We start from the raw sequence: 25,495 nt of genomic DNA on the forward strand, positions 1-25,495 counted from the left end.
TTTCTGCCGCAGAAAGGCTGAAGTTCTTGAACAGGAAACCAGAACAGCAAAAAAAAAATGGAGAATAGAAAGATCTGGAGACAAGCATATGGCAGAGAGAGAGAGGGGGGGTGGGGAGAGAGAGAGAGAGAGAGAGAGTGTGTGTGTGTGTGTGTGTGTGTGTCCGTGAGTGACAGAGTGAGAGAAAGAGTGTGTATGTGCACGCAGAGGAGGTCAAAGTTAAACGAGAACATTAAGTTTTCATCATTTCCCCTATTTCATTTGCAAAATAATTTCCCCATTGCTGAACTCTGTTTTTAACAGATTTTTAGAGACTGCCAACTGTATATTGTAAATATGGAGGAAAGAGTTTGTCATTGGAGACTCCATTGTTTAAATGAGAAATGCTAAATATAAACATTCCTTTGATAAAGTAATATATTTCGGCTTTCCTTTAAATCATACGACAGAAACTGTTTAGAACTTCTTGCCCATCAAAAACAAACTATTAATGTGGTCAAACTTCCTATTCGGAAAGTTACTGTTCAAGTTTACCCTCTGTTACTCAAACAACCCACATCACTGAAAATTTAGGCAAGGCATTAGTTCATCCGGGCCTGAAAGATGAGCTCTTCAAATAAGACAGTATTGAAGCCATTGACAGCAATAAAAATAACAGATAAATGTAATTATGCTTGCATAAAACAAGTCATTTGAAAACTTCTATTTCCTGGACAGCAACATGTCAACACAATAAAATAAAATCGGACATCTCATTGAATGATTTGTGAGCAAAAGTTAATATTGGAAAATCTGGATCTGCTGTTTATAGAAGGAAATTGTGATGGAACATAGCAACAGCAAGTAGGGCTCAGTGGACAGAAATCGCAGAAGGTTGTGAACTCAGTCTGCTCCATCGTGGCACTAGCCTCCGCAGCATCCAGGATATCTTCAAGGAGCAATGCCTCAAAAGGGTGGCATTCATGAGTATGGACCCCCATCACCCAGGGCATGCCCTCTTCCCATTGCTACCATCAGGGAGGAGATACGGGAGCCTGAAGGCACAAACTCAATGATTCAGGAACAGCTTCTTCCCCCTGCCATTAATTTCTGAACGGACATTGAACCAAAGAACACTACCTCACTACTTTTTTTGCACTTAAATATACACAGTTTTTATTATTATGTTTTGCAATGTACTGCTGCCACAAAACAACAAATTTCACAACATATGCCGGTGATAATAAACCTGATTCTGATATTAGGAGATACGCAGATGACTGTGGCAGATCCTTCTCTAGGTCTACAGAATATTATTATTGGCATTGGCTAATTTTTGGTACATGAACCAGGATACAGTGAAAAGCTTGACTTGCATACAGATCCAATCTTTACACGGTGCACTGAGATAGAACGAGGAGAAAGAATACAATGCAGATTAAAGTGGAAATTCTACACAGAGGTGCAGTGCAGGTAAACAATAAAATGCACAATCATAATGACGTAGATTGTGAGGTCAAGAGTCCATCTTATCATAGAGGAGGTGCAATCAAAGCTGTCCTTGAACCTGTATAATGTATACATACTTCGATAATAAATATTCTTTGAACTTTAATTTTTTAAAATTTCCTTTGTATGAGGTAGTATTTATGCATAAGTATGGCACCTTTTGAGGTCTCAAAATCATAGTTACACAACATGGAAACAAGGCCTCCTATAGGATGTATGGATCATTCCTGTTTTATAGAAATCAAAACTGCACAGTATCAGAATGAGTTTTAATGCAGCAGTCATGGGCAACAGAGCTGTTTTTTTTGTGAATATTTCATTGAATAATACCTAAAACTACTGAATTCAGTTCTATGAGTGCTCTTATATCATAAGACCATAAGACATAGGAACAGAATGAGGCCATTTGGTCCATTAAGTCTGCTCTGCCATTTGATCATGGCTGATTTATTGTCCTTCTCAACCCCGTTCTCCTGCCTTCTCCCCATAACTGTTGACGCCCTTACGAATCAAGAACCTCTCAACCTCCACTTTAAATGTGACTGACTTGGCCTGCACAGCTGTCTGAAGCAACGAATTCAAGCTGAAATTTAAGCTGAAGTTCTCTGTGAAACTGTTCTCCCAAATCCATCGTTTTCTTCACTGCACAAAGTTAACTTCCATTTAGAGTATAATTGGTGAAGTGAATTACTGGTGTGATCCCCTCCATCCCAATATAACCTTTCCCCACCATCTCTGTTTTGGTTCCCCCAAACTCTGTACTGCAATCCCCACACAACTCCAGCTGTTCTATTGTGGCCCCTAATCTCCCTCCCTCATGTCAGGAACCAGCAACAACACCACATACTTAAAATAACAAGAGAACTGTTGGGAGAAACAGGCTCCCATTTTAAAATGGCAGCTTTAGCTCTGAATGCAGTGTTGTTTCTTCTATCTAATCACTTTGCAACCCTGAAGAATTAACACTTGATCTTCCAAATTCCAGTAAACTACTCTCTCATTATTTCCAAGTAACATGCTTTCCCAATCCATTTCTCTAAAGCAGGGATGCCCAACCATTTTTTTAGGCCTTGGACCCTTACCATAAACCAAGAGGTCCATGGACGCCAGGTTGAGAACCCCTGCTCTGAAACGTCTTGCTAGCCATCAGTCCTCTTGTTTCTTTTCACCTGCTACATTGTAACCTATCTCCCAGCGTTTTGTCTTGCACCTCGCTCTTAAACTGTACCCCCACGTTAGAGGAATTTTGGGGTTTAGGACATATACATTTAGCAATTGACTTTGACTACCAGTCTTCACATCTGAAAATGTATCGTGGATTTAGTTTGGAGTGCAGCTGTGAACGATGAAGGCAGTGAATCCCAGACCAGACAATGCCGATTAAAATTCAATTGAATGTCTGTTGTGTGGATGCGAATCAGGAGGTTTAAAGGTTGTATGTGGTTTCAAAGAAAGCATTGTGGATACATTGTAAATACGGAATTGTCCTTTGAAGTTTGGCACATTAAATATCAAGCCCCATGTTGGGCCAGCAGACCTTTTGACCGAAAGCATCTCCGTATATTCCCTGCTGTACCTTGTTTTGTTGAATAAAGACGCTGCTTTGTATCTACCAGTAATTTTCTCCGGTGACTTCATTCACACAACACCCCCCCCCCACCCCCTCACAGTTATGACGAAGGGTCACTAACCCAAACCTTTGACTAATTTCTCTTTCCACAGATGCTGTCTGACTGGCTATCTTCTTCCAGAATTTCTTTTTTAGATGACAACGTTCAGTTTTATTTGTTTGCCAGCACATGATTTTAAAGATTATAAAATTGATTTTAGCAATAAAATCCAGCGCAGAACTGATTAGCACTCTGCTTTGAGCACGGCACATGAGGTGACCTTGATTATTTTGTGCTTCCAAGATCTCGCTGTACCCAAACACAGATCCTGCTGGGCGTGCGATGGCGATATCAAGCAGATATTGCTGCTTCAAGCGTGGAGTGTGAACAAGTGTGAAACAAATTGATCCTCAATGGGAAAAGCAGACTTTAACAGAAGGTCACCTTTGGCTTTCCTTAAAGAAAGAGATTTTAGCTGTGTCCTTGTTGGAAGTCCATCGTGGAAGGAAATGATGGATCTGAATGGACAATAAACTGGACTGGTCAAAGAACACTGAGGCTGTCTACAAGAAGAGTCAGAGCCGTCTCTATTTCCTGAGGAGATTGAGGGCCTTCAACATCTGCCGGACGATGCTGAGGATGTTCTACGAGTCTGTGGTGGCCAGTGCTATCATGTTTGCTGTTGTGTGCTGGGGCAGCAGGTTGAGGGTAGCAGACACCAACAGAATCAACAAACTCATTCGTAAGGCCAGTGATGTTGTGGGGGTGGAACTGGACTCTCTGATGGTGGTGTCTGAAAAGAGGATGCTGCCCAAGTTGCATGCCATCTTGGACAATGACTCCCATCCACTCCATAATGTACTGGTTAGGCACAGGAGTACATTCAGCCAGAGACTCATTCCACTGAGATGTAACACTGAGTGTCACAGGAAGTCATTCCTACCTGTGGCCATCAAACTTTACAACTCCTCCCTCAGAGTGTCAGACACCCTGAGCCAATAGGCTGGTCCTGGACTTATTTCCACTTGGCATGATTAACTTATTATTATGTAATCATTTATGGTTTTATATTGCTATATTTCTTCACTATTCTTGGTTGGTGCGGCTGTAACGAAACCCAATTTCCCTCGGGATCAATAAAGTATGTCTGTCTGTCTGTCTTCTACTGCCTCTGATGAGGGAGTTTCTTGAATATTAAATCCACTCTAGTATCATGCTGTCTGTTCAAGCATCAGAGAAGCGAGGTGCCTGTTCTATTACTGTTCCAGTGTCTGTACTGTTAGGTCACTAGAGCATCCCACTATCTACAGCTGCCACTCTTGTTGAAGCTTGTTCGTTCAATATTCAATAGAATATTGCATAAGTAAGTTGCCACTTGGCATGCAACTGTGGAATTATGTTGTTAATGGGATGAAATTAAGTCACAAGTCTCACTGTCAATGTCAGTGCCAAAATCACATTCCTAATTTCAGGCATTAAGAATGACAGGTTCCCCTCAGTGTCACTCTAGCATGCCTTTCTCCACACAGTAACATTTCTAAGCACATTATCAAGCAGAGGAGTTCTATCTCTGCAATGTGCACAAAATGCCAGAGGAACTCAGCAGGCCAGGCAGCATCTATGGAAAAGAGTGCAGTTGACGTTTCGGGCTGAGACCTTTCAGCAGGACTTGTGTGTGTTGATAGGATTTCCGGCATCTGCAGATTTTCTCCTGTTTGAGTTCTATCTCTGAATTAGTTTTTATCTGTCTTACAAAGCTATTTCAAATATGCCTTTAACTTAGCTGGAGAGTACTTATTCAGGACTTTTTCATTACACTTTGCAACAAGTTTTACCCTGCAAATAACACTAGGAAATAGAGCACTGGGTTACTTACATTTTTTTCTGCTTGTGGGATGTTGTTGTGTTTTTCCATATTAATCATAGAAAAAATAAATGAAGCAAATTGCAACATTGTGGCATTCTGAAAAGTACTATATAAATACTGTTTGTTTCTCTCTTATCTCACTTCGCATTGTCTCAGGTAATTTGAGTTAAATTGCAGGAAATTACATTTACTAATATTCTGGAATGCATTCCAGAATCAGAATCAGGTTTAATACCTTCGTCATACGTTGTGAAATTTGTTAACTTAGCAGCAGCAGTACAATGCAATACATGATAAAAATAAGAAAAAAAACTAATCAATCGATTGCAGTAATTTTTAATATACATACAGTATATTAAATAGTTAAAGATAGTGCAAAAACTGAAATAATTAAATAAGTGAGGTGGTGTTCATGGGTTCAATGTCCATTTAGGAATCAGATGGCAGAGGGCAAGAAGCTGTTCCCAAATTGCTGTGTGTGTGCTTTCCGGCTTGTGTACCTCCTTTCCATTGGTAGTAATGAGAAGAGGGCATGTCCTGCCTGGGTGAAACACCGCCTTTCTACAGCACTGCTCCTTGAAGAAGTCTTGGATACTCTGGTGGCCGGTATCCGTAATGGAACTGACTAATTTTACAACTTTATGTAGCTTCTTTCGATCCTGTGCAGTAATGCCCCCACCCCATACCAGACAGTGATGCAACCTGTCAGAATGCTCTCCATGGTACATCTGTATAAGTTTTTGAATGTACACGAATACATTTCATGTTATGCAACAGTAACTACACCGTTAGTTGAAACTGATTGACCTGTTGAGTTTTGTACACTTATGTGTACTTATGTACATACATATATATATACATACATACTTACATACACTTATGTACACTTTGTACACTTACATTTATGTACAAAGCTACATAAACGCACTTTCTATATAAATGCATTTCTTCTTTTTAAGACAGAAAGCATGCTTAAAGTTATTTTACATAGCCATTTATGAAGTTTATTCTATGATGAAATCCCCAGCTACTTTGTTAAACGTTTTCCTTTTTGACATTAGTATTGTCCCTGAATTTTGATTGACACCATTCATTTATCCCAGGTAATCCATTCAGGGACCCTTGTCTTTTACTAGTCCAGGGTATATGTTACTTCTTGGGGCATCTCTAATAGTCTAAGTCAAAAACTAGCCAGAAAAATGGAGTTCAACCTGGAAAAACATGTGATTCACTTTGAAAGGTCAAATTTGAAGGCAGGATTCATAGCAGTGTGAAGGAACAGAGGGATCTTGGTGGTCTGCATCTGTAAACCCCTCAAAGTTGCAGTGCAAATTGATAAAGTTGTGAAGAAGTGGGGATGGTGTGTTGAACTTCAGTAGATGGGGGATTGAGTTCAAGAGCCACAAGGTGCTGTTGCAGCTCTATAAAACCCTGGTGAGACCACACTTGGAATAGTATGTTCCGTTCTGATCACATCATTATAGGAAGGATGTGGAAGCTTTAGAGAATGCGCAGAGGAGATATACCAGGATTAGAGAGCATCTCTTGTGAGGATAGGTCAATCAAGCTAGGGCTTTTCTCTTTGGAGCGAAGGAGGATGAGAAGTGATGATAGAAGTGTACAAGATGATAAGATTCATAGATCGAGAGGATAGCCAGAGAGCTTTCCCCAGGGTAGAAATGGCTAATATGAGGGAGCATAATTTTAAAGTGATTGGAGGAAATTATAGGGGATTGTCAAAGGTAAGATTTTTTCATACAGTGGTGAGTGTGTGGAATGGATGATGGTAAAGGCAGATACATTAGGGACATTTAAGAAACACTTAGATAGGTAAATAGATGGCTGAAAATAGAGGGCTATGTAGGAGGGAAGGGTTAGATTGATAGAGTACATTATAAGGTTGGCATGATGTAGAGGGTCTGAAGGACGTGCTGTTGTGATCTGTGTTCTATTGCATCTAAACTTTAGTTTATAAGGGCATTCTCACTGAGGCCCAACACATTTCCTCATGTGCTGGTCTTCTAGCAGTAATACAAAATACGTGATCACAGTGCTTCCCTTCTCTACTGCACATAAACAATCTGCAGCAAAACAAGAAGCAATTTGAAGCATGCTCCAACGCAGCACCACTATCAGCTGATCAACCGCACCATAGCCCCAGAGATAAAAATGTTGGCAGACATCTCAGCTATTGATATCTCAAGGCCCCTCCCTATTCTGAATTTCACTTCCATGTTAAGATGGTGCTACTCATAATGATGATCAGTGTGCGTCTTATTAAATATTACTGAAAATGTTTTAATCATATTTCATTCTTGAGCTTGAATACACCAAGAGAAATGTCAAGTAGATCAACTAGCAAATACTCCACTATAGCCTCAACCTAACCTCTCTTGCGTAACCATATATTTCTCCTTCCCTATAGAATGGTTCAATATCTTGTGTATGCCAACAATTACAACTGGGAGATACATTAGAGGCAGAGGGTAGGGACTGATTTACACATGTAGAATTTGATTCCTGGAGCATTTCATTTTTGCATTTTCTAGCAGCTGTTAAAATCTAGGCATGACTTGTTTTCACTCTATTTAACATGGTTGTTTGTGTAATTAAGTTATTTTCAGATGTTTTACATCCATTTATTAACTGGTCAGTTATTTAAGAGACAGAGCACTCAAAGAATTTCCTTTCTAATACCAGTCATTTAATCATGACGTTTGTGTGTGTTATCATTGTTTTTGTGCAGGGGAGAGGGTGGGGGGGGGGGGGTTGATGTTCTTGTTGCAATTTGTGCAGGGGAGGGGGATCTGGGGATCAAAGTTCTTGTTGCATTTTTGTTTTACGTTTTTTTTGTGCAGAGGAGGGGATTTGGGGCCCGATGTTTTTCTGTGCGGGGAGGGGTGTGGTTTGGGCAGGTTGATGATTGTGTTGCTGTTTTTCTTGTTTGGGTGTGTTTGCTGTTTCTTTTTGAACTGACTTCCATAGTTTTTCTTTGTTTTGTGGCTATCTGGAGAAGAAGTATCTCAGAATTATATACTGCATACCTCCATACTTTGATATAACATGAACCTCTGAACCTTATTTTGAATACACAGAGACTTTACACTACACGTTGAGGCTCTGGTGGGCAATTTGGAATTTAAATGTGTTTTGTGGATTACATTGTTTGAATTTTCAATTTTGAATCTCTCCTGTAAAGTTCCCTCACACTAACTGAAACTATCCTCTCTTCCAGTTTTATTTCACATGTATGACACTGATAGAGATGGAAAAATCACCTTGGAAGAATTAAGAGAGGTTGTATTGTCTTGCTTTTAAATCTGCAATCTGTGCCAAACAAATGTTAATTAAATGCACATCCCAACAAACATCCATATAGAAGTCTAACATTGGAATAAATTATGCAAACCAAGCTTGTGTTGAATTATAATATTGATGAACTCACAGTTCATAAGACCATTAGACATAGGAACAGAATTAGGCCATTTGACCTATCAAAGTCTGCTCTACCATTCCACCACGGCTGACTTATTGTCCCTCTCAACTTCATTCTCCTGGAATCTTTGACACCCTTACTAAACAAGAACCAATCAGCCTCCGCTTTAAATATACCCAATGTCTAGATCTCCACAGCCATTTGTGCCAATGAATTCCACCGATTCACTACCTTCTGGTGAAAGAAATTCCTCCTCATCTTTGTTCTATAGGCTCGTCCTTTTATTCTGAGGCTGGGTCCTAGACTCCCCTCCTATAAGAAATTCTAAGTCCCATTTGATGATATAGATTCATTTAAGTGGGAAAATTTAAATGCAACAGCTGGATTACCAATATCCTTTAGGGAAGGAAGCTTATTGCCATTGCTCGGTCCACACCAGAACAATGTGGTCAGCTGGTAATTACCCTAGGAAATAGTCCAGCACGACCTTGGTTCAAGAACAATTGGGGCTGGGTGATAAATACTTAACTTGCCAGCAAAATTTGCATTCTGTGAACAACCTTTTGTGAAATCCTGCATCCTTATCACTTGGCACGTAACTCCCATTACTGGTTTAGGGTAAAACTCACCTCTGAGTTACGGTATTCAAACTTGCTGCTGTGTTTGCCTATATTTGAATGATGACTTACCGGCTGCAAAATTTCCACCTTGCAACAGTCAAAGAACATAGCAAAGCATAGCTCAGGAACAGGCTCTTCAGCTCAGAATTATTTTTTTAAAAAAAAATAAACTGCTCTTTTCAATGTAAAGAAAAGTGACAATTGCAAATGAGTTAAAACCTGCCATTTGGTCTGTGGGTTCAAGCATCATTTTGAATCCGTTAGTGAGGGTCTCATGATATGGAACATCTCAATTTACCTTCTACCTTAGAGAATACTGTTGATTTTCATTATCCTCTGTGATAGATATAAATCAAATTTTCCTTTTTTTTTCCAGATTGTAAAAGAACTATTATCCAAGAAATGTTCAACAGAGAAAACTTCCTCATCAATTGCAGATGCTGCAATGTTGGAGGCTGCAAACGTCTGCAAAGGACAAATGGTCTGTAACATTTCAGATTAATTCACATAGTTAAGATATTTCTCAGAATATTTGATTCCATTTCCATCAACTCCAATCTGCTTATAACTAAAAACTTGAGAACTTGAAGGCAGAGGAAGTAGGATACATACAGTAACTTCAGTGTGAAAAAAAAATTGCTTTTATAATGGTCCCCCATCAAGGCTGAATAAGGTTATCAAATCATAAGCTCCAGTTAGAATTATTCTGTTTACGAGTGGTACTTGGTGTTCCGTCTGTGAGATCCTATCTGTATGCATCAGTACCATTTAAAAGTTGCAGATGAATTGAATTTGATCATTAAGATGCAGAAAGTATATTATCATTTAAAAAGTTTTGATAATTGTGTAAACTGTAACTACAGCTTTGCACATATTATAAACACAGCTTAGAGCAAGAGTTAACCACCAGCATCAGTACTACTTCATCAGTATGCATTACTTGCCCTGGTGTTAAAGAGCTATGCTGAATGCTTTCATATAGAAGGTCTGAATGAACCTATAGAATTTAATTTTATTTGTCGCATGTGAAAAAAAAGAAAATCTAAGCAAGTTTCACTGGTTTTGCCATCAGTACACTGCCTTCTTGGTCCAATAATCTAGCTCCTCCATGTATTTTGGAGTGTCCTCCCCCTTACATTCCTGATCATAATCTTAGATCTGTGAATTCCAGTTCGCTTAGTGCTCCTAGAGCCAAGCACATAAGAACTGTGTCCTGACGAAGGGTCTCGGCCCAAAACATTGACTGCTCGTTTCCACGGATGCTGCCCGACCTGCTGAGTCCCTCCAGTTTGTTGTACGTGTTGCTTTGACCCCAGCAGCTGCAGTGTACTTTGTGTTTACATAAGAACTGCTGCTGTGGCCTTTTGTTCTTATGCACCAAAAATCTGGAATACTCTTCTGACTGAGATACACCAGGTAAGTATTGTGGAACTTTACAAAACACTTTCAAAAACCTACTTTTTCAATTTGGCCTGCTTATAGGATTATTTAATTACTTATATAATTTGGTATATTCAATTATATTTTATTCTATATAATATTATGATTTTTAATTTGGTCTAATTTTTATGATTTATCTTTAGTTTATGTAAAGCACTTCGAGACTGCATCTTAATGTATGAAAGGTGCTATATACAGTAAATAGTTATTATTATCACGTGTATTGAAATATACAAGGAAGTGCATCATTTGCATCAACGACCAACGCAGCTCGAGGATGCGTTGTTACCTTAAGAACAGGAGACTCTACACGCTTGACTGCATCATTCTATTGTAGGGAAGTATTGAGCACATTGATGACGTATGGCACCCATCTGGGACAAAATGCCAACAATGTCGAGGAGAGTATTTCAGATGTTTTAGTGCTCACCCAGGTGTTAAGACCATAAGATATAGGAGCAAAAGTAGGCCATTCGGCCAAACAAGTCTGCTCTGCCATTCAATCATGGGCTGATCCAATTCTTCCAGTCGTCCCCACTCCTCTGCCTTCTCCCCATACCCTTTGATGCCCTGGCTAATCAAGAACCTATCTCTGCCTTAAGTACACCCAATGACTTGGCCTCCACAGCCACTTGTGGCAAAAAAATTCCACAGATTTACCACCCTCTGACTAAAGTAATTTCTCTGCATCTCTGTCCTTCAATCCTGAAGTCGTGCCATCTTGTCCTAGACACGCCTACCATGGGAAATAACGTTGCCATATCTAATCTGTTCAGTGTTAACTTGCAGTGATTTACCACTTATAGAGAAGTTGTAGAGGGAAATTAGTTTAGAAATTGGCAGAGTTTTTTTAAAATAATTTTGATTTAACTTAAACAAGTGTTATGTTGTTAAACTGTATCATCTATAACTGAAGTATTGTACACATACGTGGAACAAGAATGCTGAATACATCACGTGTTAACTAGTAAAGAAGATGAGCGGCAATTCAACCAATACATTGTGGATTCAGCTGAGGGAAAGACTGTGAAGCAAGTTCATTAAGGTGAACATGATTCTGTCAGGGATTGTTGGAGCAGGTGCCACCTCCCAAACTTATTCACAAACTCCAAACACCTCAAAAACACAATGAGTAATATTCTCGGCTGCACAAAAAGGAGAAGTGGATGAAATGTGGAAGGGTGTGTGACCTGAAACATTAACTCCTTCTCTTTGCACAGATGTGGCCTGACCTGATTAATCCAGCATTTTCAATTATTGCATTAAATTCTTGGTATCTTATGTGCCCCTCCCATAAAGTTCCTCACTGCCTTCAAAACATTCTGGGTGGAAATCCTGCAACATGACGCATGGGAAACGGGGAAAGAAAGTCACAATGCAAGAGCAATGGGGTGGTAGAGGAAGGGAGATGACAGGTGCAACTGCATGGAGAGGGGATAATAGGCAAGTGGGAGGATAGCATGGCAAAGGTGTGAGTGCATGAGAGGCAAGTATTAGGGGTGTGTCACTCCCACACCAACCTGTCAACTCTCCTTCACATTCACAAACAAGATAAGATCTGCAGATGCTGGAAACCCAAGCAACACACACAAAATGCTGGAGTGCATGAGAGGCAAGTATTAGGGGTGTGTCACTCCCACACCAACCTGTCAACTCTCCTTCACATTCACAAACAAGACAAGATCTGCAGATGCTGGAAACCCAAGCAACACACACAAAATGCTGGAGTGCATGAGAGGCAAGTATTAGGGGTGTGTCACTCCCACACCAACCTGTCAACTCTCCTTCACATTCACAAACAAGAGAAGATCTGCAGATGCTGGAAACCCAAGCAACACAAAATGCTGGAGGAACTCAGCAGGCCAGGCAGCACCTATGGAAAAGAGTAGTTGATGTTTCAGGCTGGGACTTCTCTCACTGACCCGCTGTCTACGTTTTCCATTGCCGTGGAGCATCTAATGTTTTACTCAGATAGCTTACACCACCATGGTGTGAAAATTTAATTCTCTAGTCCACATCCACTCTCCTCCCACACTCATTGCCCCATCCATCTAAAGTTCCCCTCCCTTTGTTCATCCTGCCCCATCCCCTTTCTAGCATCATCCCCTACCTGTCTGTTTCCACCTATTATCTACGAGCCCCTATCCCACCTCCCACCCTTGGATTCAACGACCCTTCTTTGCACTGCATCGGAATCTGAGTGGGGCCACAGCAACAACCTCTCCCTCATGTTTCAAGCCAGCACTTACCAGCCTCTGTCCCAACCCCATCATCCCAGTCTAATCCCCCACCCCACTCTCATATTTTTCCCTTTTCCCTCAGTCCTGATGCAGAGTTCAGGCCTGAAATGTTGTCTTGTACTTTTTGTCTTCATGGATGTTGCTTGGCCTAGAATTCTGCTTCTCTTCCCACTGATGCTGCCTCGCCTGCTGAGTATTTCAAGCATTTTGTCTTTAATTAAAATCCCTTACCTAGAATTTGTTTTTGCAAACTGAGCAAAGTGATGTAGCCTATTAAATCTGTGTTTAAAGGGCAACACTCCTTAATATGGTTCGGTGAATTCCTCTAAACCTGTTTTTCTTGTTCTTCCCATTCTAGTCTGATTGAATTTACACAACACAGATAATTTTAGTTGACCATTATCCAGCATTTTAAGTATATTCAAGATTAAAAATTGTTTAATGTCATTTCCAGTAAACAAGTGTAAAGAAGTTGGAAATAATTGTTACTCCAGATTCTGATACAGCGCAAAGAAAAAGCAATAAGGAACACAATAATTATAAATATGTATGATAGCTTAATTTAAATGAATTGATTGTATGTACATAAAGTGATGCTAGGCACAGGAGAGTCTGTACATAAGGTGACTGACAGGAAATGATCAAGTAGTGGTTGGGGAAAGCAGCTGTTTTTGAGTCTGTATGATTAGCTCCCTGCTGTGCTCACTTTATACTGATGACCATGAGGCTAAGCACAGCTCACTGCCATATTTAAGTTTACCAGAGGCACCACTGTCCTTGGCTGAATCAAAGGTGGTGATGGCTGAATGGTGCCACAGAAGCAAACTCTCGCTTGATGTCAGCAAGACCAAGGGGATGATTACTGGTTTCAGCAAGAGGAAACTGGAGGTCCGTGGATCAGTCCTCATTAGAGGATCAGAGATGGAGAGGGTCAGCAACTTTAAATTCCTTGTTGTTATCATTTGAGAATATCTGTCCTGTGTCCAGCATGTCATTACGAAGAAAGCATTGAAGTACCTCTATTTCCTCCAAAGTTTGCAAAGATTAAGACATTAAAACTTCATCAATCTTCTATAGATGTGTGGTGGAAAGTATAGTGACTGGCTGCATCACAGTCTGGTATGGAAACACCAATGTCCTGCTACAAAAAACAAGTGGATACAGCCCACTCTATCATGGGTAAAGCCCTCCCGACCATTGAGCACATCTACACAGAGCACTGTCGCAGGAAAGCATCATCCATCATCAAAAAGCCCCACCATACAGGCCACTCTCTCTTCTTGGCTCTTGCCATCAGGAAAAAGGCACAGCCGCCTCATGACCCACACCAACAACTTCAGGAACAGTTATTACCTCTCAGCTATCAGCCTCTTGAACCAGAAGGGATAACTTCGCTTGCCCCATCACTGAACTGTTCACACAACCTATGGACTCACCTTCAAGGGCTCTTCATCTTATGTTCTCAATACTAATTCCTTACTTATTTATATTTTTTCTCTCTTTTTGTATTTACAGTTTGTTGTGCTTTTTATTATTGCACACCGGTTGTGGTCTATCCGTTTGGTGCAGTCTTTTATTGATTCTATTGTGTTTCTTGTATTTATTGTGATTACCCACAAGAAAATGAATCTCAGGGAAGTATATGGTGACATATGTACTTTGATAATATAGCTTCTTTAGTCTCTGCGTGGATGCTACGTAGCCTCTTCCTGATGGGAGTGGGACAAACAGTCCATGAGCAGGGTGGATGGGATTCTTCATGACGTTACTGGCCCTTTCCCAGCACCTTTCTGTATATGCGTCCTTGATGCAGTTAGGCTGATGCCAGTGAGGTACTGGGCAGTTTTAACCACAATTAAAAATTAAACTCAGGATAGCCCTTTTACACTGGCATAAAGTAAAATGAGATCAGTTTAGTAAAATGAAAAATGATACATTAATGTGAATATGTTTTACAACTTCTATCAATACACTCCATGGAACCTTCTTCCTTCCAGCAAAATTAGTTCCCCAGCCCAAGATTAATTCACAAGAGCCTACACTTTCAACTGTATTACTACAATAAGGGCAGTTATTCAGCAATAAGTTAGGATATGACAGATTGAGTTCAGAAGATTTTAATTCCCAGGAATTCTACTTACATTTTAGCTTGAAAGTATATTAGCTATCAATACCAAACCCCTCACTCAAGGATTGTATACTTCCTCAATGCACATGAAATTTCTTGTATGCTTCTGCTTTTAAAAAATATTCTATAGACACAAACATTGGGATTGCAGTGCTTTTAAGAAAGATGTCTACATACGGTATCTGAATTTTTCATATAATTGTTCACTAACATAAAAATAGGCATATTAAGGATAACAACAATTCAAAATTTTTGCACAGGAGTGTATTGTTTTATTGCAGTGTTAATTCTAATTACAAATTGCAACACCAAAATGATGCAGCAGGTATAGTGGACAAGGTGCACCATCAAGTCTTGATGGTGTTTCAATCAAATACTAAATGTTAATTAATCACAAAAACTATTCAGCATTAGAAAACAGTTTGCAAAATTGTTTCTGCAATACTTGGAGTTTACTCTAAATATAAAATACGTGCTTAACGAAGGGATTACTTTTCATTGAAACTAGATTTATTCCTAGAGCATGATAGGGTTTAATGTGATGAAACTAACATGAGAATTGTCTGGTGGTATTTAAAGGAATTTAGAAAAACAGGAAAAGTCAGCATACTCAACGAGTCAGGCAGCATTTGTGAACAGAGAGAGAGAGAGAGAGAGAGAAGAAAGTTTCAGGAAGGACTTGTTATTTAAAGCAGTTAAGTGATCAAAAGCCAGTATGTTTTTGGCTGCAGAGAGGGATGGGGCAGAGTGAACAATAGGAAATGTATGTGATTAAATGGAGAGGAAATTTCCCCGACACCTTTGTTTTTAATGCAGCTCAAGAGATGAAATTCAATGTGTTAATCACAGTTGATTTATCTGGAGGACTGTACACTCAGTGGCTGCTTTATTTGGTACCTTCTTTACATAATAAAGTGGCCACAGAGTGCATGGTTGTGGTCGTCTGTTGCTGTTGGCTATTCATTTCAAGGTTCGTTGTATTGTGCGTTGAGATCCTTTGCACACCATTGTTGAAATGCAAGGTTGAGTTACTGTTGCCTTCTTGACAGCTTGGACCAGTTTAGCAATTCTCCTCTGACCTCTCTCATTAACAAGGCATTTTTGGTCACAGAACTGCCACTCACTGAATGTTATTTGTATTTCACACCATTCTCTGCAATCTCTAGAGCAGGGGTTCCCAACCCTTGATTAATGGTAAGGCTCCATGGGATAAAAAAGATTGAGAACCTCTGCTCTAGAGACTATTGTGTGTGAAAATCCCAGAAGATCAGCAGTTTCTGAGATACTCTTACCACCCCATGTGGCACCAACAATCAAAATCACTTAAATCACATTTCTTCCCCATTCTGGTGTTTGGTCTGAATAACACCTGAACTTCTTGACCATGTCTGCACACTTTTATACATGGAGTTGCTGCCACCTGATTGGCAGAGTAGATATTTGCATTAACAAACAGGTGCTGCTAATAAAGTGGCACTGAATGTAAATAGGGAAAAATGAATGAGAGCAGTTTGAAAGAAAAATTGCAGGAACTGTGAGATACAGAACGCCTCAGACACTGGATATCCAAAATGGGGAAAAATCTGGAAATATTGAGCATATGAGATAGTGACATGAAAAAAGAAACAAAATGGGTCGATGTTGCAGTTGGAGAACATTCGTTCACTGACAAACTCAGTCCAGACTGGCTATTTGAAACTGCTGAATTTAATATCAAGTCCCAGGGGTGCAACACACTTACACAGAAGACCAAGTGTTGTTCCTCAAGCTTACATTGTAGATCAGGAGGCCAAAGATAGAAAAGTCAGGGTGGATGCGGGCAGGAGACTTTTTTTGACTCTTGCAGATGTTCTTTAAAGAGAACCAATCAGTATTTGGTTTCTCCAAAATAGAAGAAATCAGAACACCATAAACATTAGATGCAGTGTACTATATTGGAAGAGATGCAAGTGAAATTGTGTTTCATTAGGAAGAATTTTTGGTTGTCTTGAAGGTGGAAAGGGGCAAGGTAAAGTGACCGGAGTTGTATCTCCTATGTTTGCATGGTCAATTGCCGTGGGGAGAATGATTGCCAGAGATGGAAGCACAAACCAGGAAGTCTAATCAGGATGCTGGGGGACAGGGGGAGATGTAACTCATGGTGCAATCTCTGTAGATAGTGGAAATTATACATGATGATCCATTGAAGGAGGAGGTTGATGGAGTGAAAAGAGAATCCCTATCCTTGTCCTGGCTTTATAGAAGGAATGAAAGGGCAAGTCCAGTAAATAGAAGAGGGAGACGAGAGCCCTGTCAATTATTTTAAAGGGAGACCTGGAAATGGCGAAGTGGTTAAATCTTATTCAAATACATTAGAGGTCACAAAGGGAATCACTTCCATTGATAAAGAGAAATTAAAGTCGGACAAAGTCTTTACTTGAAGTTCATATGTGCTAAATGCACGGTGATTTATGTTGACCTAAACATTTAACCCTAGCATCCATCCTCTTCACCACCAGCAAACAATAAGGCTTCTTTGGCAGTTTCAACACTCTCCAACAAGGGCAAGTGGCAAATAGAAACATCTCAACCAAGTCATACTTGATCCCGATTTGGAAATAATCATCTTTTCTTCAGCAAAAACCCAGAACTTCATTAACTAATAGCAACCCCATTGAGAACAAAAGTTTTTTAAAAAAATGTGCATAAATTCTATAAATATAGGCATGCTGCATATTTGAAATGTTTGCAGGCATACATTTAATAAGATTCATCACATAGAAACATAAATATAGAAAATAGGTGCAGGAGTAGGCCCTTCGAGCCTGCACTGCCATTCAGTATGATCATGGCTGATCATCCAACTCAGAACCCTGTATCTGCCTTCTCTCCATACCCCCGATCCCTTTAGTCACAAGGGCCATATCTAACTTCACATTTTTGAAGTCTTAAGAAATGCATTCACTTTTATACATGTCTAATATTTCTTGTTAATTTTTGTTTGTTTATTCTTCAGGAACCTAATGAAGTGTATGAGGAAATAAACTTACAGGACTTCCTTCAGGTTTGTGTTTTTCTCAACAGGAAGTGAAAGTAGGCTTCAATATTGACCAAACACTTCAGTAACATCACATGAAGTGAATAAATGCTGATCATTTTAAGTAGCTGGTTTTATTAGTTTTCAGCAATGTTGTGATTACAATATTTGAGAAAGCCATTCAACATCTTGATAGATTCAATGCTCTTTTGGATTGGTGGGGGAGGGGCAGGAAGAGCATTTAACACAAGCAAGAGTTTCCCCACAACTGGTACAGGGTTATCTGCCAATATTCTGCAGGGTTCAGGAATGATTTTCAGGTGCCTCTATATCAGAATCAGACTTAATATCACCAGCATATATCATGAAATTTGCTGTAGGCATCTTACATATTTTAAATGTTTACAGGCATAAATTTAATAAGATTCATCATATTTCCTGAAGCCTAACTGATGTAGAAATTTGTTGTCTATAATCACTATTATAGCTTTCAACTGACTTCCCCAGATGAGCAGATATGGATAGGATGTTCCTAATTGTCAAGTAGAGTAATAAATTTCTCATGACAATGTCTTCACATTGGTTATTTGAGTTTCCTGTGTCCTTACCACACAGAACTATTATCAGTGGGTGATCTTAAGACATGCACTCAGCCTGTCCCAACCAAGTCCGAGAAATATTTAAGAGCTCATATCTGTATCAGTTCTTTACTATATAGAACCCCAAAATTAGTAACTTGTTTAAATGTAAACAAGTGTTAGTGGTCAATTGTTTTAAATTGAGTTTCAGTTCCACATTACTTCCCCATCCCTACCACTTCATACATTTATTCTTCACGCTTAAAGTCCCAGCTATCTTTATCTTTTGCATTGTGGCTCCCACCATCTATGTCAGAGAACATTTTATTGGCAAAACCACCAGTGAAAACAAATTGAAAAAAATAAAAGATAACATCAGACATGTATCCATAACAGCAATTCAGTAACATCAGTTTTTAAAAAAATGGCACTTTGGTTAGAAGTGCTCTCCTTTTGCAGGCAGATGACACTAACAATCACAGGATCTGTACACTAGGTACAGTTTTTTGTGGCCCTGATAGTAGTTGCACTAACAGACTAGGGTTGCCATTAAGCATTAACTGCTTCATTTAACCCTTCACAATCCCAGTTCCCTTGACCCCTCCATTCTTGCTATTTTCGCATGTCCATGACATATTACAGGCTATCGGGAATGTTCACTGACAAGCTTCCCAGCAATAGTACTAAGAAGAACACACAAACCAAGTTCTAATTGTATATATGAAAAAATACATTAGCAATTATTGAAGTGCGAATATGACCATACTTAGTACTTTATTTTGATATTAACCAGAAAGTATTATATTGATTTTTTTTTCACTGATTGTCCTATGTTGATTTGTATTGAACACATTAGAATATGGCTAGTATTTCCTAATGGCATCTAAGCATGTATGAATGCAAGAAAAAGTTTGTGAACCCTTTGCAATTACCTGGTTTTCTGCATTAATTACTCATAAGATGTGGTCTGATCTCCATCCAAGTCACAATAATAGACAAACACAATCTGTCTAAACTAATAGCACACAAACAATTGTACTTCTTGTCATCAATACTGAGGACACCATTTAAGCAATCACAGTCTAGGTTCAAAAAAGTATGTGAACCTCTGGGTAATGCCTTCTGCACAAGCTATTTGGAGTCAGGTGTTCCAATCAATAAGATGAGATTGTTGATGAGGGTTGCAGATGTGCCCTGCCCTATAAAAAAAAGACACACAGGGTCAGGTTACTGACAGAGCCTGCTCTACTCAAGAAAGATCTGTTTATGTGCACCATGCCTTGATCAAAACAGCCTTCAGAGAACCTTAGAAGAATTGTAGAGATGCAAGAAGCCAGAAAAGGCTACAAAAGCATTTCTAAACACCTGCATGCTCATCAGTCCACGGAAAGAGAAATTGTCTACAAATGGAGGAAATTCAGTACTGTTGCTAGGAGGAGGCATCCTGCAGAGATCACACTGGGACCATGATGTGTAATGCTGAAGGAGGTGAGAAAGAACTGAACAGTAACAGCAAAAGACCTGTAGAAATCTCTAGAACTTGCTAAAGTATGTGAACCTCTGGGGTAATGCCTTCTGCAAAAGTTCATGTGTCTACTATAAGAAAAACACTGAACAAGAATAGTGTTCATGGAAGGACACCATTGCTCTCCAAATAAAAAACACTGCTGCACATCTCATTTGCAAAAGATCACCTGGATGTTCCACAATGCACCTGGAACAATGTTCTGTGGACAGATGAACTTTTTGGCAGAAATGCACACTGCTATGTTTGGAGGCAAAAGGGCACTGCACACCGACATCAAAACCTCATCCCAACTGTGAAGCATGGTGGAAGAAGCATCATGGCTTGGGACAGCTTTGCTGCCTCAGGGCCTGGATAGCTTGCAAATGTTGAGGGAACAATTAATTCTAAATTGTTTCAAGACATTTTACAGGAGAATGTTAGGGTAGTGGTCCATCACCTGAAGCTTAATAAAAGTTGGATAATGCAACAAGGCAATGATCTGAAATACAAGAGTAAATCAACAACAGAGTGGTTTAAAAGGAAGAAAATCGTGTTTTGCAATGGCCAAGTCAGAGTCCAGACCTTAACCCAATTGAGATAGAACCATAAGATATAGGAACAGAATCAGGCCATTTGCCCATTGAGTCTGCTCTGCCATTTCATCATAGCTAATTCAATTTTCCTCTCAGCCCTAATCTCCTGCCTTCCCCCAGATCCCTTTATGCGCTGGCCAATCAAGAATCTATCAACCTCTGCCTTAAATACACATAAAGACTTGGCCTCCACAGCTACCCATGGCAAAGAATTCCAAAGATTCACCACTCTCTGGCAAAAGAAATTCCTCATCTCCATTTAAAAGGACAACCTTCTATTCTAACATTTCCTTTGCAGGAAACATGCTTTCCTTAACCACTCTATCAAGGCCTTTCACCATTCGATAGGTTTCAATGAGGTCCCCCTCATTCTTCTGAATTTCAGTGAATACAGGCCCAGAGCCATCAAACACTCTTCATATGACAAGCCTTTCAATCTGGAATCATTTTTGTGAACCTCCTTTGAACCCTCTCCAGTTTCAGTACATCCTTTCTAAGATAAAAGGCCCCAAAACTGCTCACAATACTCCAAGAAAGGCATCACTAGTGCTTTATAAAGTTTCAACAAAACATCCTTGCTTTTATATTCTAGTCCTCTTGAAATTAATGCTAACATTGTATTTGCCTTCCTTACCACAGACTCAACCTGCAATCTGACTTTTAGGGAATCCTGCACAAGGACTCCCTGTGGCATGATGTAACATGACCTGAAGTGGGCTGTTCATGTGAGGTATCCCAGAAATCTTGATGAACTGAAACAGTTTTGTAGGGAGGAATGGACTAAAATTCCTCCTCGCCATTGTGCAAGTCTGATCATCAGCTACAGGAAACATTTGCTGGAGGTTATTGCTGCTAAAAAAAGGTTGTACCAGTTATTAAATACAACAGTTCACATACTTTTTCTAGCCTGCATTGCGAATGATTAAACAATGTATTGAATAAAGACATGAAAAGTACAATTGTTTGTGTGTAATTAGTTTAGGCAGATTGTGTTTGTCTATTACCGTGACTTTGATGAAGATCAGACCACATTTTATATAATTAATGCAGAAAATCAGGTAACTGCAAAGGGTTCACAACTTTTTCTTGCAATTATAAGTTTAATGCAACACCTACACATAAAATGTTGGAGGAACTCAGCAGGGTCAGGGAGCATCTATGGAAGTGAATAAACAGTCGATGTTTCAGGCTGAGACCCTTCATCAGTGACGATGCCAGAACAAAAAGATGGGGGAGAGGTAGGATAGCTTTAATTATAAATATCAATTTTTAAAGTATTGTTGAATTGTTGACAAGTAAACTCCTTTACTTTTCAGATAATGCAGGACCTCAAGATAGAATCCAAAATGCACGTGCGTTTTCTACAGTTGGATACAACAGCCATGTGCAGATAGTAAAAGATTCAGTAGGGAACAGCCACAAAAAAATTTATGGATGGTGAATGAGATAATGCAGTACAATTCCAAAGTGACTCTACTGATCTTCAATTTCTGTAACTAAGTTTTGTACTTTTACCCTTGGAGAAAGTTCTTTTTATTTTTCCCCCCCAAAATTTAGAAATAATGCAGCTCCTTCTTGAAGTACTGTACCACTATTTCAGAGTTCTTTTTCTTCCCTTATATCAGTCAATTATACAGTAAAAGCTACATTGCACAATTTTAATTAGTTCTCAGACATCTTCTGAGGATCAAATCGGATGGGGCCAATTTTAAAGCTCCAAAGCTCAAGAAATATAGTGATTTTCCTCTTAATGAAAATCTATTTCCTAACGTAATTGATAGGTTACTGTTCAGTTTAGTGAGCAGATGAAATATCCCAACAAGTTTATAAATGAAACCCCGGTCAGTCAATACAAAAACAAAACTCCTTTTTCAACATTCTTTTCTGGGTATTACTGTAAATTCATTTCAACACGGCTAAAAGGTTTAACACAAGCTTTAGGGGAATTGGTGGATTATCAAAATGCTGATTAAAACTATTCATTTCTTATACAATAAATAATTTTTTGTTGGACCTACCCCTTACTACCCTTCTAAAAATCAAACCTGAAATACGCTTTCCTGAGTCTCATATCTTCAGTGAACATTATCAGAATCAGGTTTAATATCACCAGCATATGTTGTGAAATTTGTGTTATGTGGGAGCAGTACATTGCAATACGTAATAATAAAAACTGTGAATTACTATATAAATAGTTAAATGAGTAATGCAAAAAAAAAGTGAGATAGTGTTCACACGTTCGATGTGTATTAAGAAATTGGATGGCAGAGGAGAAGAAGCTGTTCATGAATTGTTAAGTGTGTGCCCTTAGGTTCCTGTACCTCCTCCCTAATGGTAGCAATGAGAAGAGGGCATGCCCTGGGTGATGGGGTCCTTAATAATGGATGCCACCTTTTTGAGGCATCGCTCCTTGCAACTAATGCAGTTGCATGCACCATGTATGATTTCATTCAAATTTTCCATCCTCTATAGATTTTCTTCTAGTCTCAAGGACATGCAACTACCTCCTGAAGGTATCTGTTTTTCATCCTTACTACTGATTCCCAGGACTTTGATCAGTACTTGTGCCTTCAGAAATTACTTTAGCAATACTGCACTGCTGTGAACCAAGAGCAATATAATGTCACTACTACACTATTAAAACAATTTGTACTTGTATGTTTTATTGTAGTCATGCTCCTTTAATTAATAATTAGACTGTCAATGCAGATTATTAAAGAAACGCTAATGATTCTACCTTAAAATTAAGACAGTATTGACTGCATTTTCTGGCTGCTAATCACAAACTTTTACTTTTCAGAATGTGTGCACTGTTGGCAAAGCCTTTGTCAAACAGCTTGAAAATGGAGCAGAGAGCTGCCTTCATAAGGTGTAGTCCTTCAGCAGGAGGTTCTTTCTTTGTAATGTGCAATGATTTGCTGAGGTTAGGTATGGATCAGTGAAAGAACAGTAATATTTAGCCAAGGCAAGATGGAGTATATTACCTTTGCAGTTGCAAGCTTAGAAGATGGTGACAATAGCTGCATAGCATGCTTTAGGTCTGTGATTCTCAACTGTTTTTTGGCCACGGCCCCCTTAGGAGCTCTTCTCAGGTACCAGGGCCCCCCTTTCAAACAGGGATACAACACGAACAGATAGACAGAAAATCACTTATTACTGAACACCAAGGAAACTTGAACATTCCAACATACTGGACAAAACTTAAAAAAGACTGTATGAAATCAAACATCTGTCAGGCCTAATGCGATCCTTGAGCTTGGTGCTTTTTTGCAAGTTTCATGATATCAGGCTCCAAATTAGACAATGACAGTCGGAGGTCACCTCTTTTTGCGATATCAATTCTGTTCCTGGATTTAGTCAAGGAAGCTACCTTGCAGAATCCGCCCTCAACTAAATAGGGAAAGGCAATAAAAAAATCTTTGAGCTTCTCACAGTTTTCAGTCGGTGGCCCCCTTCAAATGTGCCAGGGCCCCAAGGGGGCCATATGGCCCCCGTTGAGAATGGCTGCTGTAGATGACGTACTCTGCAGCCATGATGGACAGTGTTAAGCAAATGGACTGTTGTGGCCTAAATCCTTACTACATTGGCGGAGTTTCACTCATTCAAGGAGGTACAGAGGGATTTCTACCTCTAATGCCCTGTGTCCTACAGCTAGAGATGTCAGCAAGTAAGACACTTGCTGCAGAATACAAAGCTGCTGGCCCAGTACTCTTGACTTGTGAAACTAAAGTCCTGTCTTTTAAAACATGGCTTACACAAAGAACTTCAAACCATCTTAATCCCCAAATTAACATTGTTACATCACTGCAAAATGTGGCAATTTGTGATGCAAAGTTTTTTGTCTTCAAAACCCATAAGACCCAAAAGCAGAATTAGGCCATTTGGCCCATCACGTGCGCTCCGCCATTCTATCATGGAATTCTTATCCCTCTCAACCCCATTCTCCTGCCTTCTCCCTGTAATTTTTGACACCTTGATTAATCAAGAACTGATTAACCTCACCTTTAAATATACCTAATGACTTGGCCTGGATAGCCATCTGGGGCAAATTCCAGATTCACCATACTCTGGCTAAAGAAAATTTTCCTCATCTCCATTCTAAACGGAGAGGCTCTGCTCTCTTATCCTAGACTCCCCCATTACAGAAAACATCTTCTCCACATCCTCTCTATTCAGGTCTTTCAAAATCACATAGGTTTCAATGAGATCCTCCCCCCCAACCCCCCACCTTTTAAACTCCAGCGAACACGGGGCCGGAGCCATCACATGCTCCAATGTGAACCCTTTCATTCCTGGGATCATTCTCCTGAACCTCCTCCGGACTTTCTCCTTTCCTAGGATAAGGTGCCCATAAACTGCTCACAATACTCCAAGTGTGGTCTGACCAATGGCTTGGAAAGCTTCAGCATTATATCCTTGCTTTTGTATTCTAGTCCACTCAAAATGAATGCTAACATTAGGGAATTCTGCACAAGGACTCCCAAGTCCCTCTAAACCTCTGATATTTGAATTTTCTCCCCATTTACAAGATAGCCCACACCTTTATTCCTTCTGCCAATGTGCATTCCTACATTATACTTCATCCGCCACTTCTTTGCCCATTTCCACAATCTAAGTCCTTCTGCAGACATCCTGCTTCCTCAACACTATCCGCAAACTAGGCCACAAAGCCATTGATTGCTTCATCCAAATCACTGACATACAGCATGAAAACGAACGAAACAACGAAACCTGTGGCACACAAGTTACCAACACTCAAGCAGAAAAGGCCCCCTTTATTCCCATCTTTGCCTCCTGCCAGTCAGCCACTCTTCTATCCCACCAAGACTCAAAGTTGTATCTCCAATTGATTGCCACCCAGGAACAGCTGATTTTAAACAAGCATTCTCAGTTCAGTGACAAACCAAACATTCAGTTTGATCTGCTTCAAGGACAAACCTTCCTTGTGATGCTTTCCTCCATACAATGCAAG

At 39.7% G+C, this 25,495-nt stretch overlaps 1 protein-coding gene across 1 annotated transcript in view; it reads left to right on the forward strand.

Annotated features, from left to right (window-relative positions):
* Positions 1-23,271, forward strand: part of tescb (tescalcin b) — a 46,269-nt gene extending 22,998 nt beyond the window's left edge. Inside the window, exons 5-8 of the mRNA XM_073065489.1 lie at positions 8,201-8,262; positions 9,398-9,502; positions 17,825-17,872; positions 21,840-23,271. Coding sequence (XP_072921590.1) covers positions 8,201-8,262; positions 9,398-9,502; positions 17,825-17,872; positions 21,840-21,917 — 293 coding nt within the window. The 3' untranslated portion in view covers positions 21,918-23,271. The remainder of the gene's footprint in view (positions 1-8,200; positions 8,263-9,397; positions 9,503-17,824; positions 17,873-21,839) is intronic.
* The last annotated feature ends 2,224 nt before the right edge of the window (positions 23,272-25,495 follow it).

This window comes from Hemitrygon akajei, chromosome 14 (assembly GCF_048418815.1).
Source record: "Hemitrygon akajei chromosome 14, sHemAka1.3, whole genome shotgun sequence".
NCBI classification, from domain to species: domain Eukaryota; kingdom Metazoa; phylum Chordata; class Chondrichthyes; order Myliobatiformes; family Dasyatidae; genus Hemitrygon; species Hemitrygon akajei.